General features: G+C 46.4%; 1 protein-coding gene across 2 annotated transcripts in view; it reads left to right on the top strand.

Moving 5' to 3' along the window:
* The window catches only part of HEMK1 (HemK methyltransferase 1, mitochondrial release factors N(5)-glutamine), a 332,911-nt gene that overhangs the window by 254,951 nt on the left and 61,464 nt on the right, over window positions 1–16,496 (top strand). For both annotated transcript variants that reach the window (XM_086938813.1, XM_086938814.1), the window contains exons 5-7: window positions 605–832; window positions 1,611–1,675; window positions 2,305–2,354. In XM_086938813.1, the coding sequence (XP_086794939.1) occupies window positions 605–832; window positions 1,611–1,675; window positions 2,305–2,354 (343 nt within the window). The remainder of the gene's footprint in view (window positions 1–604; window positions 833–1,610; window positions 1,676–2,304; window positions 2,355–16,496) is intronic.

Raw genomic sequence — 16,496 nt, forward strand, 5'->3', positions numbered from 1 at the left:
ATATATATAGATAAGGCTCAATTAAGGAAACTTACAGTAGAAGTCGAATAACCAGTGGTGCAAAAGGAACCTAGGGATTCTCACTGGTCAGTATATGCTGTTTTACAGACAGGTTCTTTTCTTTAGTTAAAATATCATCCTTAGCAATTTTCTGTATTGTCTTGTCATTTTATTACATTTAGCCTGTTTGCAATTTGTGGACACAAAATGCATGGTGCGCTATTGCTCTGTGATAATCCAATTCACGTTCTCCCAGGTGCACCTTTTCCAGTTTGTGGTGACTCAAAGATGCGAGTGATCTTGTTTTTTCAACTAATAAGCTCATCACATCTGCCTCTTGTTGCATATGCTTCTATACTGCAGTGTTTAATTGGTCACTCAACCCTACTGGATACCTTTCTTACTGTTTTCCAATGTGAATGAATTCTTTACATGCTGCACCTTTTACTCTACCCTTCCTGCATGTAATTTGTGTACAGTTTGCATTCTTGTTATGTGATGTTGGTAGCTGTATCCCTTTAGGGCACTGCCAGTAATGCATGCCAGCTTTGTGAAGGAAACCCATTTAGTAATTACTCTATATATCTCTAACTACTTCCTATAGGAGCTGGTAAAATTGGTAGTTGATAAATTCTCTTGCAATCAGAAATTTGAAGAGCTGAGTCAAACACAGGAACAACAAGCTTTGCTGTCTACTTGTGAAGACACCTGTAAAGACGTCCTACAGTGTGACTCTGAGAGCCTTGCGATGCCCCACCAGGAGCCTGTTATCATGGACGTCGGATGTGGTTCTGGTGCCATTTCCTTAAGCCTACTTCAAAAATTACCCCAGGTAACATGAAACATCATTATCCAATTATCAGAGAATGGGAGCAGTGCATTACGTGCCACACGTAACCGTATGGTCAGGACCAAGAAGTGAAGACATAGAGGACAGACCCTGATGAGTGCTTCGGGAGAGATATGATTCCATGCAGACATCTTCGCAAGGTGAACCTGAGACTTTAACTTGTGATGAATAGACTTCATATTCAGTCTTGTAGTCTGGATAAGTGGTGCGGAAATTAGAGTTTAGCAATTTTTGGTTTAGTCACTTTCAGATCGCGAGAATTGGTAGAAGATGTTTGGAGCAAGTTTCCCAAGATGTTATTTGAGATGTATTGTTGAAAGATCAAAAGTAGATCACTTTGAAACCTCTACTTAAGCATGTTAAAGGATTAGGGCGTCACTCTTAGGTATGGTGGAGTAATGAGATATCCCATCAAATGTATTTTTAAGCAGTCTCAAATTTTGCTTAAATAGTTGCACCACCACTCTCTTTTAACTCCTTCCACGCTCATGACGAGCCCAGCTCGTCATGCAGTAGCCTGCTGCTACACTCATGACGAGCTGAGCTCGGCATGAACTAATGGAAATGAGACTAAGCCAGCGCAGCAGGGGAATTCCCATAGCATTGAAGGTGTTTAATAATCTGTTAGCCAAGTACTATTGTGACCAATAGAAAAATGCGCATTTAGCAGTGCATCTAATCCGCTTATTACCCATTTGTGCATATTTTATGGATGGGCAGATGGTAGATCTTACCTTTCTTATTTTGTTTCTACCACCAGAGTCGCCTTATTTCTGTGGATAAAGGGAAAGCTGCTGTAAATCTCACATGGGACAATGCTGTTAGGTAAATATCACCTCCTGCAATGTGCAATTCTATCTACTTTACACAGTTATGTTAAATGTTATGTTAAAAAAAAATTTAATACCGCGCACATACACCAATTGGTTTCTTGGCGCTCAAAGACAGTGGGCTAGGGCGTGCGGGGGTGTAGGCAGCTAGCCGTGAGCAAGACGAAACAAGTGAGTTTTTAAAGATTTACGGAAAGTGGGGTAGTCAGAGATGAGTCGAATAGGGAGGGGAAGGGAGTTCCAAGTGGATGGGGCAAGGAAGGAAAAGCCAGCACCACCGTGCTTCTTGCGTCTAATCCTGGGAGTGACCAACAGGTTGTGGGCAGAGGATCTGAGGTGTCGAGGGGGAACATAAGGGTGTTGCATGATATAATCACTTGTACACAACATTTCATGTTAACTCTTTCCAAATATAGGTTTAACTACGATTTTATGAGTGTAACTTCACAATGTTGTCCAAAGTATAGCACCCCTGTCAATGCCTGGCTGTCTTCTTGTGATACAGAGTATAAGAAGCTTGGTCAGGTGGGGGTTGCACTGCTGGAGTGGAGGGGTGAATTGTCAAACTCTTCCTTCTTTCCATCCAAAGTATTTCCTTTCTTTCTTTTCTCTTCTCTTCTGCAGGCTGAAGTTCATGGACCGAATAAAGGTTTTGCATCACAACATCCTTACAGGTAGAGCTCTCCGACATTGTATACATACCCGTGATGTTTGGTATGACTTCCTGACATTTCCTCATAGTCGAGCTGCCAATTCAATCAAGCAATGTTGCTCAATATTCCTCCCAATGCGTCAGCTTCTCATATCGAACAAGGTTTCCTGCTATTGTAAATTTGTTGGTCCATCCATCCACCCATCCATCCACCTATCCATCCAACCACCCACCCATCCATCCATCCATCCATCCATCCATCCATCCATCCATCCATCCATCCATCCATCATTTAAAACATCCTGCTGATTCCTTCATGATGCACATGATCATACTATCCAGTTAATTCCATTGTTATTCCTTCATGGAATACTCACCTATCATACTCATCACATCAAACTCCCATGAAGTCCCCCGTACCATACCCATCCATCAGACCCAGCAAAGCTCCCTTGCATCCCTTCATGTTACGCGTACGTATCCGATGCTCAAGACCCCTTGATGGATTCTAACCAGTAAAGCACCTAGTCCTTCCCTCACGGTGCATGTGTCCATTTTTCTCAGTGAAGGGCCTTACCACTCAACAACACATGCCGTTAGCCTGTTCAGACCAGAAAAAGCAATCAGCCTGTAAGGTTTTTCCTGAAGGAGAAGAGCTGGTCATCTTCTGTCTGTAGACGATGGGTGTTTCACAATGTTCACATACAAGTTGATATAATATTAGTGTCCCCTCCTTGTGCAGTAAAGGGTGCGTGGCTTCCTCTCAAGGGTGAACAGTGCAATGTGTGGTAGATGTGCCAAAGCATATGGTGAGGTATTCCCTTAGCATCGTCTCATTTATTGGAATTGTTTATGGTTGTGGAGTAGTCCATAAAGTGAGACAATATAGTAAGTATGTTGGGTATTTGTATACATTTCTTCAAGAGGGGAAGTATAAAGTGCTGTACTACAGTGTATTGGTACATGCCCTAAAAGTTGAAATCGATTTTGGCTGGTCCATTGGTTGCTTTGCCCTCCTTTTGTTAATATGACTCAGATCTTTACTGTTTTTATTGAGTTCAATTCCAATAAGAGCAGTATCACAATATTGAGATATATTTTGTACAATCTTACTCTGGCTTACAAAAAGGGTTTGTGTTTTGGCAACATTGTCCAGAGTGCATAAACCATAGTTAGCTTGCTTGTACATTGCCTGGATTGCAGCTGGCCTTTCTCTAAGAGCTCAGTCTAAATTTTCACGGGTCGTATCAATGAACTAAAATCATGTAAGAAGCAGAATAAAGAACCCACATCCTCTGACCCTGACGGTGTCACAGCAGTGTAAGCTGTCAGTTGTTGAAACCTTATTCCTACACCGAGCGGGCGGAGGATGCGGAAGGGAGGAATAGACGGAACAACTTCCGAGTGGTGGGCTTGCCAGAAAAGATTGAGGGATCTGACATGGTGAATTACTTGGAAACCTGGCTGCGAACAGTGGTGGCCCCGGAGGGCTTATCTTCCTTCTACACCCTGGAGCATGCGCATCGAGTCCCCGCTAGACCACCGCAGCAGGGGTGCCCGCCTTGGCCTGTTGTGGCGCGCCTGTTGCACTTTAGGGACAGGGATTTGCTGCTACGGAAGGCCCGGGCGTATGGCCCATTCCAGGTAGACAACAGCAGAGTTACTCTGTTCCCAGATTACTCAATTGAAACGCAGCGGCGCCGTATGTCCTTCCAGTCCATCAAGAAGGAACTCTGCGCAGAGGGGATTCAGTACTCCTTACTTTTCCCGGCCAAACTGCGCATCGCTTTGGAGGGGAAAACTCATTTCTACAAAACTCCGGAGGAGCCATGGACATGGCTGGAATCTTATAAGGCAGGTACAGATGGACAGATAGCAGAAGCACGAGAACTGGCTAGAGATTCTTTGTCCCGGCGATTGAGGCGCTGCAGGAGGGACCTGCAAAGACCATCAACCTCGCAGACTGAGCTGGAGCGCAGGGGAGCACTGCAAGCGGTGACGGAGATCTCCGGGGACTTGTTGCAGTCTTCCACGAAAGGATTGGACTTGGACAATGATAAGGGGCAATCGGAGGCGGACTCGTCTGTATCGGACAGTGCACATCTGCCACTGGTTACTCCCGGGACGGCGGATGGTCTGTTAGATGAGTAGACTTGATAACTCTAACGTGATGTGGGGAAATTGGCACTAGTTAGGGACGATACAGGGCTCGGCAGTACCTCTCAAGAACAGTTGGATGTGTGACACAATGGAATTCCATAATGATTCGCTATACGAGCTACTGAGGGGGGGGCATGGAGGAGGGGGGTTTCGTTTCAGGGGGATTCTGAGCTGGAAATAGGGCGATGTGTTGATTTACTACAGAGTACTTGCTATGCTCTATCCAGCTCCACTGGATGGTCCTAGTTTATTTGCCTTAGCTTAGTTGAGGCAATTGTTGGGCTGGTTTGGATGGGATTCACTATGTTGGTGCCTGTTCTGGGGGGGGAGGGTGACGTAGTGGGTGGGGCGGGCCTGTTGGGGGAAGGGTTTGTTCTGGTTACAGGGAAGAGCCTGCCGGCGCGGCAGCGGAGGAAGGAGGAGTGCTGGGGGGATTTCACACCTATAACATGGGGCAATTGCCTAACGTGAAATGTGTGACTTGGAATGTGCGGGGATTACACTCAATGCAGCGGAAGTATAAGGTCCACTCCTATTTAGTTAGAAGGGGCGCGCAGATAGCGTTCCTGCAAGAAACACATTTGACCAAGGCAGAGGGGGCAGCACTGCAGCGAAGATGGCGAGGGCAACTTTACTACACTACTTATTCTGCTTTTGCGTGAGGGGTCTTGATTTGGGTTAGAGCGGGGGTTCCGTTTCAGATGACCGCGCAGTTAGTTGACCCGGAGGGACGATCTGTGGCGGTTGAGAGCCGCCTGAATGGACGGGAGGTAACCCTCTGTAGTGTCTACGCCCCCAATGTGGAGCAGATACCGTTCTTTGAGTGCTTGTCTGAAGCTCTGGCGGGCTATTTTAGGAAGCCGGTGTTGCTAGGGGGAGACTTCAACTCCATTACGGACGGGGACATGGATAGATCGCACCCGCCGTTGCCTGGTGCTTCAATCCACAGATTAGCTAAATTTGGAGCCCAATGGCAAGATCATTGGGGGTTTGTTGACATTTTGAGAGAGCAGCACTTGGTTGTACGTGATTATTCCTTTTTCTCGGCGCTCCATGATCTGCACGAACGACTCGATGTGATCTTGTGTAGTCCTGGTCTGGCTACTATGGCAGCAAGCAGCAAATATGTATCCCGCACAATCTCGGACCACAACCCCCTGTTGGTGGGGTTTTGCTGCACTGAGCTGCGCCCGGCTATCCCGACCTGGAGACTGCGCCCGGAAGTATTGGAGGATTCTGCCTTCCATACGGAGTTGGGCACGGGTATTACACAATACTTTGCTGAGAACGAGGGCATGGCTGGGACGACTGGCTAGGAGTGGGATGCCTTTAAGGTGATGACCCGGGGGTTCTGCATCGCCAAATGGGTCGGGGTGCGGAAGCAGTACTTGCAGGATGTTGAGGCTGCGGAGAGAGCCCTCAGGGAGGCTGAACGTGCCTTTTCCGTTAACACTGATGAGCGTGACGCGGTCCAAACTAGGAAGGAAGCGGTGGCGGTTGTAGTGGAGCGTTTAAGGTCTTTTGCCCATAGAGCATATCTGACCCGTGCGCATGCTGAGAGAGATAAGTTTGGCACGTTGTTGGCGTGGCTGGCTGATCCTATACCTAGATGCATCCCAGTCTTGGCGTTGGCGTCCTCATCGGGGAACCTAGTTTATACGCAGCATCAGGCAGGAGTCCTCTCTTTGGACATTGCGAAAGCATTTGATAGCTTAGAATGGCCCTATTTGTTTTCGGCTATGAGGGCGTTTGGTCTTGGAGAAGGGTATATCCGCTGGACAGAAATATTGTATTCAGCTGCGAGTGCTAGGATAAAGGTAGGCCGGGTCATTTCTGCTTCGTGCCCAGTGGGTCGAGGCACCAGGCAGGGCTGCCCGCTCTCTCCTTTGCTGTTTGCTCTGGCTATAGAGCCGTTGGCGGCGCGTGCTAGAGTGGGGATTGCATACCGGGGAATACAGCTTCGTGGGCGGACGCATTATATTTCATTGTACGCGGACAACCTGGTGCTCTTCTTGAACGACGCGAATGAGGCATTGGTAGGAGCGCGAGAACTGCTCTGCCTCTTCGGAGAGGTTTCGGGCCTGTGAGTCAATTGGGCAAAGACTTGCGTGTTTCCAGTAACCGGGGCTCGCGACCCGCCTTTGCACCTGCCTGATGTGACGTGGGAACCCCGGTGCCTCCCCTATCTGGGGGGCGGATATAGGCAGGGAGATCCCGGACTCAGCCTGGTCACATGTGTTGAGGAGGGCATGGAAAGGTACTAGAAACGCCAGATTCCAGTTAATTCAATTTTACATTTTACACAGAGCATACCTCACACCAGAAAAGATCAATCTGTATTCTCACACGGACTCTGCGCAATGCCCCAGATGTACACTGAGAAATGCAGATTTAGTGCACATGCTTTGAGATTGCCCACAACTAGGTACCTATTGGGAGGAGGTCCTCACTTCGCTCTGCAAGGCGACGGAGAGGCAGATTGACCTGGAAAAAGGGGCCTGTCTCTTTCATTGGTTTCCACACACAAGCAAAACAAAGGTGACAAACAGGTTCTTGGATTTGGGGCTGCTGCTTGCCAAACGTGAAATCACGTCCCCCTGGAAAGATAAGGTAGGGCCTAGCTATCTTAGATGGAGGGCGGAGATGCTTAAGTGGCCCAGCAGTTAGGGTGCGGTGCGAATGCAACAGGCTCATAGGTCTCACAATGATAGGGCTTTGAAAGCAGCTCGGGCATGGGAGGCATTGGTGGCAGACTTGAGGAAGGAGGATGAGGATACTGACTCAGAGATGAATGATGTGACTGTGGAGGGGGACTAGTGGGCCACACACCTAGCTGATTGGGATAGGAACAACGTTATGATTCCCCAAATCCGTAATTTGTCACTCTGAACTACGTGGATGCCCTGACGGTGTCAACAAACGATCCCTTGGTACAAATAGATCTTTGTTATGGCTTTGATTACTATCTTAGTTCGTGCCGGCAGGAGGGAGGATAGGGGAGGGTCACCAGGGTGGGAGGTGGACGGGTTGTTGCATGGAATATTCTGTCAAGAACGCTTGTTACTTTCTATTCTGCGAAGGCCTGGAAGTTATATTGATGACTATATTGGTTGCTTGAGATGTATACTCTTGCTGAGTACTCCTGGATAATGGACTTAAATGGATCGTAACTGGTCAGCTATACAAGAAAATTATGCTTTGTAATTCCGTGCTCAACCTTACATGTTTCGTGAGGTTGATGAAAATAATAAAGAGATTAAAAAAAAAACAGGTCTTGCATCTATTAATTTAGGTTGCCAGTAGACGGCGGTGTCAGTAACAAGTAACTCCACGCACAAAGCCCACGCTGACATCCCAATAGAAGATCCAAGTAGAATATATTGCATATGATAAATGTTGCATGGGCCTCTGTTGGGCCTCAGCATAACATAGTTTAGCCATTCAAGACTACAGCTCTAAGGATAATGTTGTAGAGGCGTGAACCATCTGCAGCCAGGGTCACTACTTCTTACTGATTCAAGTTAAGGGAGGCTGAGCTAGAAGGGTAAGTGCAGAGAAAATGCTGTTACCTGTGTGCATGGGTGTATATTTGTGTATTTTCAGATATTGGAATGATTGTGTCTGTAGGGCTGTATGTGTTTCTGTGTCTTCCTTGCCTACCTATGTGCCTGTATACCTGATTACGTATGCATTATATCATGTGCAGCTGCCTGCATGGGCAGCAGAAGCTGGTGGAGGAATGACAAGCTGGCGGAGGAATGACAAGCTTTCTTAATTGTGAACCACGCATACCATGGCCCTGGCATAAATTGCAGCTTTACCCAGGCTTATTACTAGGCCGTCATTAACATACTGTGGGCATTTTTGACAACATTCTGACTAAGCCTTGCATATTAGTAGACCAATGTTGACAGATGGTGAGCATTCTGCACGTTTTGGCTATTCCCTTTATAATGGTGGCCTATTCTTGACATATGATCAGGGCAGGCTTGGGAACCAAGAGCAGCCCTGGCAATGTTGTAGGACCAGCCGCCCCTTCGGCCCGCCCATGGCAGAGGCAGGGGAGTGCAAGTGTAAAGACTGCTGCTTTTGTTACTGGGGGCTGATATTGCAGCACCGCTAAAAAAACGGCCCTGGTAACAAGAAACTGTCCCCCACTGCTGCGCAACAGGACCCACCCTTCCAACCTTCGAGGGAAACGCCTGATGCACACTACGGCTAGTCCGGTCCTGCATATGATGAGCATTTGTGACAAGATTCTAGCTACTCTTAGGTTAATACTGGTCATTATTTGACGTATTGAGGGCATTTTTGACCCTATTCTGCTTATTCATGCAGATTTCTTCATGCATTACTTCTCTGGCAACATTCTGTCATAAGGAATGCAGTGTATTGTGTGAGTGTGTCCACTGGACAATAACAATGCACAAAATTCAATTGAAATAAAGAACTCTAGCATGATAGTGCCTTCCCGTATGCCTTTTTAGGTCGAGCCTAGAGTCAGTGCGCATTAGCTGCACTTCGAGACTTGTTGTCTTGGAGTATGGAATAGAAGCCCCGCCCATATTTGTCATTGGCTTGTGTCATTGTCCTTCATAAATGCTGGCTTCTGATTTGTAAATAGGCTTGTTAGTCCCTCCTTAGTACCGCCTTGTCTTCATCTGTAACCTCACATGGCGACCGGCCCTTTTACTTCGGATGTTATACGTACGTGTTCTTAAGTCTGTGAGCACTATTTTCTTTTTTGAGTTTCTCCATCTGCACGACGGGCTGTGTTTACGTTCACCCTACTTCAAGCGGTTATAAAGTCAACCACTCTGTTATAGTCCGGTGGGGCAAGAGCAGAGACTTTCATGTGACAACCTCCAAGCGGAATTCTGCCTAAAATTGGTAACAATTCTGAGCACTGTTAACTGTCTTGGCAAAGCCCGAACTTGCTGCATGGAGCTCAACAGGTTTTGTGTGGTGTCCCCATCCAACCCCACTCCTGTGTGTGCTCCTCTTCACTCCCTTTCTTTTGGTCATGCTCCTCTCCTCTCTGGCTGCACCTCTCTCCCTTCCCTTCCTCTTTCTTTGAAAGCATCCCCCACCTTCTTCCTCGCCGGGGGACCTTTGCTCACTTTTGTGCTTAGGCAGAAGCCATTAGTTTGTTTGGAACCGGACACATTGCTGTTGCAATGTGCTCAGGGGGCTGGGGAAGGGACCTTAAGGGTTGAGTAACAAACGGAGCCTGCGATCCTAGATAGGTTCACTGGGTTATTTAAGGGGGAAACCAGGGGGTGAACGACCGACAGCACTGTTGGGAACTGTATTCGAGCAATGCAATAGGTCTCGCATTTGCGAGAGTTTAAGCTATTGGCATTGTAAATGACAATGACTTTTATTGATCTGTTTTAAAAGCCAACACATAAATAAAACTATTGTCATTTACAATGACAATATCTGAAATCCTCGCAAATGCGAGACCTATGGCATTGCAAATGCTTGTTTTGGATGTGGTTGGTAACTGTTCATGGCATAATAGTCCTCATCCTTGACATATAGTGGGCACACATTGATTATTTGTGCCAACCCTTACATTATGGTGGCCATTGTCTAACGGTGTCCACCCTTTGGGTGCCTCCAAAGTTAATGGATGCCTGTGGACCAGAACAAAGAAGCTCCACAAAGGATCCTTAATATAAAAGATGCTGATGGCAATGATTTTGTCCTTCTCCTATCATCCGCTGGAGGTTAGGTAATTTTGTGCCATGTGCCATGCTGGAAAGGAAAGATTTAGAGTGAGTTGCCAAAATGTTTTCTTCCTTGCAGTGAAGCAGAGATTTTAGGGAGAAATCTTGCCTTTCTAGCGAAATTTAGTTTAGCCACTTTGCCCCGTGTCTGAGAAGGATATCATGAAATCAGTTCTGGACTCTTTAGTTGTTAGAGTGGGTAAATCTGAAGCAGATAAAAGACAAAAGGCTCTTAGAATGCTCTGATGTGACAAAGGACAGCCTTGTACTGAATATCTATTTCGTCCGGACGGATCGCATGTGAATTATCAAGTAAAGCAATGGTTGCCTCAGTAGGTGGGGACAATGCTAATGTGATTTTTTCTCCCTGCTGATGGCACATATTTTCTGTGGCTGTCCACTGATTTGCAACCAATGCACCATGGCAGGGACCTGAAAAATTGTTGCTTGTTGTGTTCTGAGCCTTTCCCCTCTCTATCCCTACCTAATGTGTGCCCTCTACCAAACCGGGTACCCAGAGTACTTACAACAGCTATGGACCTGACTGACTGCAACTTTACATTAAAGTAAAACTTTTCTGGATCCGGAGCCTCATGGCTTGGTTCCTTCCTTGACCCACGCCACATACAATATATAACCAAGAACAGTGCTTTAAATGGGAAAAAATAAGTGCAGGTACTCATTAAAATGTGCTGTGAGTGTAGCAAGTGGGCGAGGCTAGGGTCAAGGCTAAAGACAAGACACATAAGACACTTCTACTATGGAGCATTCATATTGCCCTTGATAGTAGTCTTTAATTCCCTGTATGTGCAGATTCCCTCTGCACATGTGGCACAAGACATATATAGTAATTAACCGCTGGTATGATGCCATGATCTTCAGAAATATGTATTCAGTCCATTGGAAGGGAAAGTTTCGAGTGGATAATCATCTTGATGCCTCAGGAGATTCAGGGCCAATTTGCCAAGTTTCAAACTGCAGATAATAATCAGCAGAATCTTGATGATGATTTCTATCCACCAGTATGTGAACTTGGCTTTGTCTGTGTTATGTGGTCCAGTAGTGTATGATCTGGGGCCAGCGAGTGGGTGATTTTGGCCCAACAGTGTGTGAAATTGGCTCAGTACAGTGTGATCTTGACCCATGCTGTGTTGTCCTAGGCTAGTAACCAGTGGACATGGCTCAAAACAGCTTGTTTTCAAGCCATGCTTATCTGATCCTGAGCCATTGCTGTGATTTAGGCCATCAACAGAGCACAAGTCCTGAAGAAAGAAGTGGGGGGACGCTGTCACCGGAAGTGATGTCACAAAAGGAAGTGACATCACGAAAGGTGCCGAGCTCCTCGTCCCAGAGAGGCCAAAGAGTGAAGTCCAGCTGTTTGGCAGGAGGGATGGTGTCCCCCCGGTAAAATAAGTGGGGGGACGCCGTCCACCCGCGTGGTACCCCAACTCGAGCCCTGGCCAGCAATAATGCTGAACCATCGATTTACTATCTTGTGCCAGTGACGTGGGGTCTTAGCTCAGCCCTGTCTGATCTTGGCTCGGTCATTTTAGATCTTTGCTCAGGGCGCTCGCGCTATTCTCTTTCAAGGCCATTTGCTGCGTAATGACAGGGAGCGCGTGATCTAACGATGCATGCAGGGGGGTGTTCGGTTCCTTCGACAGCCCGGTGCATTAATCATGAAGCTCGCCCAATTTCCTTTCTTCAAAAAACATTAATAAAACCAGGGCACAGAAGCCACGCCTTCACAATACTCATAGCTCTGAAATGAAATGAAATGAAATGAAAGAAATTTGTTAAGCGCGAACAGCTGCCCTGAGGCGTCCAGGCGCTAGGGAATAGAATGAACCTTCTACTGAAGTTGATCACAGGGAGTAAGTTTGTTTTTAGTTAAAGAGGAAGGTTTTTAATTGTTTGCGAAAGGTTAGTAGGTTGGGGTTGGACCTTAGATGTAGGGGGAGAGAGTTCCACAGTTTGGATGCATTGTAGGAGAAAGATCGACCTCCTGCTCTGGATCTTCATATCTGCGCGACAACGGCTAGGAAGGCTTGAGAGGAGCAAAGCTCTTTTTTGGGGTGGTAGGGAGTGACCAGGGAGTGGTTGGTTCCAGGGCCGCATTTCCAAAAGGCTTGGTGGGTGATGCACATGGCCTTGAACTTAATTCTTTCCCTGACAGAGAGCCAGTGCAGAGTTTTTAATCCCGGCCCTATCGGGGTTCTGCGGGGGATTCCAAGAAGTGTACGGGCTGCACAGTTTTCGATCCGCTGTAGTTTGTTCAGGCAGTATTCAGGAGCCCCTAAATACAGGGCGTTGCTAAAGTCAATACGGGACTGAATCAAGCCCTGGATGACTACCTGTTTGGCCTCGAAAGGAAGAAGTGGGAGGATTTTTTTCATCATCCTGATGAGACCAAAGCATGTTGCTGATAGTTTGGTGACTTGTGTATTGAATGTTAGGGATTTGTCTAGCCATATTCCGAGACTTTTTATGTTATCTCTGGGTGTAGGGGGGGCACCTAGGCTGGGGTGCCACAATAACTCTAAAGTGGAGGGGGCAGATGGACCGAGGAGCATGAGCTCGGTTTTATCCCCATTGAGCTTTAAGCATGACTTTGTCATCCAGCTCTTTACCTGCTCCAGACAGGGAATCAAGCTGGTCTGTGCTTGCTGACTGTACTTATGCGCAAGGGAGACAACTAGCTGGGTGTCGTCCGCATAAGTGACGATCTTAATGTCATGCAGACGTACAATCCCTGCCAGTGGTCTCATGTATGCTCCTAATGCAGCAAAATGATGTACAGGGATTTGACTATAAATCTTATTAAATGTTTACCAGTTTCGCGGAGAAGTAGATTGGATTGCACCTGATGAAGAGGCATGTGTATCTTCAACATAAGACAGAAAGGCTTTCCACAGTTTGCCAGATGTAGTGATTGTATTAATAATTGGTATGAAGTTGCAGTGCAACTGGTATATTGCGGAGTTGGTTCTTTAAATTAGCTATAAGTGCCCCTAGTTCTCTTCTCTGGTTGCTGCATTTGAAAACGCCTGAACCGGCCCATACTGGATGTAGCAGCACACTGTAAATAAGGTCTGATAGGGATGCTTTCTATTGGCCAGCCTTTCTTTACGAGGTGAAATGGGAAGACTTTTAACTTCACATGTTAACACAAACAGTGGTGAGAACATCTACTGCGAATAGGCCCTAAATCACAATTAATGAAGCTAAGCCATCGGTCTCATGAGTTAGTAATCAATGTGCCCCTGGAAACGGAGCATTAATGACTTCAATATTAGTTGCATGTACCAAAACACATGAGGAATGTACTATTAATAAAATAGTTTACCTCGTTATACAACATGAAGGCCAATCACAATCATATGTTAATATTTCCTGCTTTTGTAATGTCTGCAGCTTCTCAATGCCACACTCTTCTATGCTTTGATGTGGCCAAATACTTATATATTCTCGAGTGTGCATTCACAGAAACAAGCGGCAGCGCACACACAAAGCATTCATGGAATGTTCTTTAAAATACCTCCTGGATGTCTGGATTCTCTCCCTCTTTCACTTGCTATTCTCACACACGCAAGCAGGCAAACACCCAGACACAAGCAGACACTCACACAAAAGATTCAAGTGGGATTAAGGCCATTTCACACTCCTTATCTCCTGTGGCTTTCTTAATTGATGCTGTCAGCATAATGCCTGGATTCCAGTGTGACCATTAATTCAATGGGGTAACCCAATAAGTCAAAGGACCTGGGTATCAATTAGTATAAGACAACTGAGGCCCCAGATATATCATCTAAAATCAAGGAATATATTATTCTTAATTCATATTTTTGGAAATTAATCCATAACAACAAACATGGAGATGTAATTCTTTTCAAAGCCAGAATTCCATAAATTGTGTCGTACCCAACATCTGTTAGTCAAAGAGACAAACAATTTTCTTAGTCAATCAGTATATTTCAAATTTATTTTCCACATTTTTATAAAAACAATTCAATAGCGAAAAAGAAAGACTGCAGATTGCAGTGAAGAAAAAGGGGGTGCTCAAGTGAATTGAAAAGGGAAAGGTAATTTGAGAGAACAAGGTTCAAATTCTATGTACAACTAAAATTACAATTATTCTAGTTGAACAAAACACAGAAGCCTACCCACACAGTTTTTCATTACTGGGTTGTACAAGGGAAAAGGGGGAAGGACAAGGTTGTAAAGGTCTAGGCCTCAAAACATGGGGGTATGATCGTCGACGTTTCGACCCTAGCGCAATAAGGGGAGTTTGACACCTCTGCTGCGGGTCTTCTTCAGGACTGGACGGGGAGAGGGGTGGGACCAAAGATGAAAGAAGCACGTCGTGTTCCGACAGTAAATGAATAAAAGCAACCCGTTAATGGTTAGTTCAGTGTTCGTCCAATGATTTCCTCATAATGAATATTCCATTTTAAAAAAAGGAAGTGAATTCCAATGTTACTCCACTCTATTAGCCCAAACAGGAGCAGGAGTCACAAGGAGGCAGTGCTGTAATATGAGCTCCAACGTCCTGTTGAGGGAATAATGATTCCTAAATCCGAAAAACAGAACCGCAATTGAATTGACCGGCCCAAGGTAAAGCAGCGTCTTCCAGGAAGTATCGGGCGCGTCTGCCAGCACAAATGCACACGATAGTGTGAATGTGATTGACAGCACAGGGTCTGAATGGACCCTGCTCTATCAAACACAGCGTGATGTTGAACACCGGACATTATGCAAATGAGCCCTGCTATATAGTGTAGAGGTGGCTCTGCTTGGGCTACAAAGACACTTTGGCTGTCAGACAGCCTCATTCGTGTTTGTGAACACTAGCAACAGTGTGCCTACCTTTGATGAGTACCGGTACTCTTCTTTGCAGCAGAGAAGGGCTGGTACTCAGAGCTATAAAAATAAGAAGTGCTGGTACTCAGTACCTTGAGTATCGGTCCATTTAAAGCACAGACCTAGAACAGGTGAACCCAGGCCTCTTGACCCGGCATCAGCAATATGAGAAGACGTGCCCTGTGAGAGTGGCTGCTGGGGCTGTGGTGGTGGGGAGGGGTGGGCCTTTGGTCCTATATGAAGGGCTGTAGTGGTGGTGGGACCTAATAGAAGGGCTGCAGGTGTCTACAGTAGGTCCATGGGGTCTATATGAGTAGCTGTTTTGGAGTGTGCAAGGGTCTGAATTACTTAGCGGATCTGGGCATCGGGCTGCGGTAACTTGTGGTGGTTGGTAGGTAAAGATTTGTAACTGCCTTAAGTGAGGTGTGGTGTGGTGGCGCCGCTGTGGGCTGGGCGGTCTTTGGAGGCGCCCGCTGTTTTAAAAGATGTTGATGTGTGGTGTCTGCGGCTGACCTTGATACTACACCTTCCTGGCCAGAGACTGTGTGAAATGCCTTTCTCTTTGCTCTCCCCACCATGTTGATGTATGAGGTAGCACTGCGCATACGGCAGAACCCTCCTTGGTGAAATGTTGCATTATCTTTCTGCCATTTCTCTGCATCCTAAGTCCTTATGTATTGGAACTGGTTCTTATGCAAAGCGCGCTGACACCTTTGGGTAAAGTTTGCGCCATATAAAATCGCATTAAATAAATAAATAAATAAAATAAAATAAAACATCGCTGGCTCCACAGGACCCGTTTTGTTCCTCTGCCTGGAAGGTTTATTTGCCGGCTTTGTTGGCTTGATCCTCGCATTGACCCGCTAAGGAAGGTTCCGCACAGTCCCTGCTCCGCTCTGATAAAGGGCCGCGGCAGCGAGAGCTCGTAACTTCTCACATTGCATTTCTTGGAAAACATTACTGGGAAATAGACAGGAAATGGCTGGCGGGCTTGGCGCTCTCGCGCTATTCTCTTTCAAGGCCGTTTGCTGCGTAATGACAGGGAGCGCGTGATCTAACGATGCATGCAGGGGGGTGTTCGGTTCCCTCGACAGCTCGGTGCATTAATCATGAAGCTCGCCCAATTTCCTTTCTTCAAAAAACGTTAATAAACCCAGGGCACAGAAGCCGCGCCTTCACAATCTCATAGCTCTGTCGACAGTGAATTGATTGGCACACCTTTGGGCCAAGGCAGGAAAATTATATATAAACACGGTGGTGGCCCTCCAGATTGAGGGTCACCAAGAGCATATATTGTATACCAGAACTCACTCGTTGGCCCACTGGTAACCTAAGTGGACAGTCTAAATTCCATCTACAAGCACTGGCTCACAAAAAACAGCTTTTTATTTAATTTCGCATTCAGGCATGCT

Source organism: Lissotriton vulgaris, chromosome 9 (genome assembly GCF_964263255.1).
Source record: "Lissotriton vulgaris chromosome 9, aLisVul1.2, whole genome shotgun sequence".
Lineage (NCBI taxonomy): Eukaryota > Metazoa > Chordata > Amphibia > Caudata > Salamandridae > Lissotriton > Lissotriton vulgaris.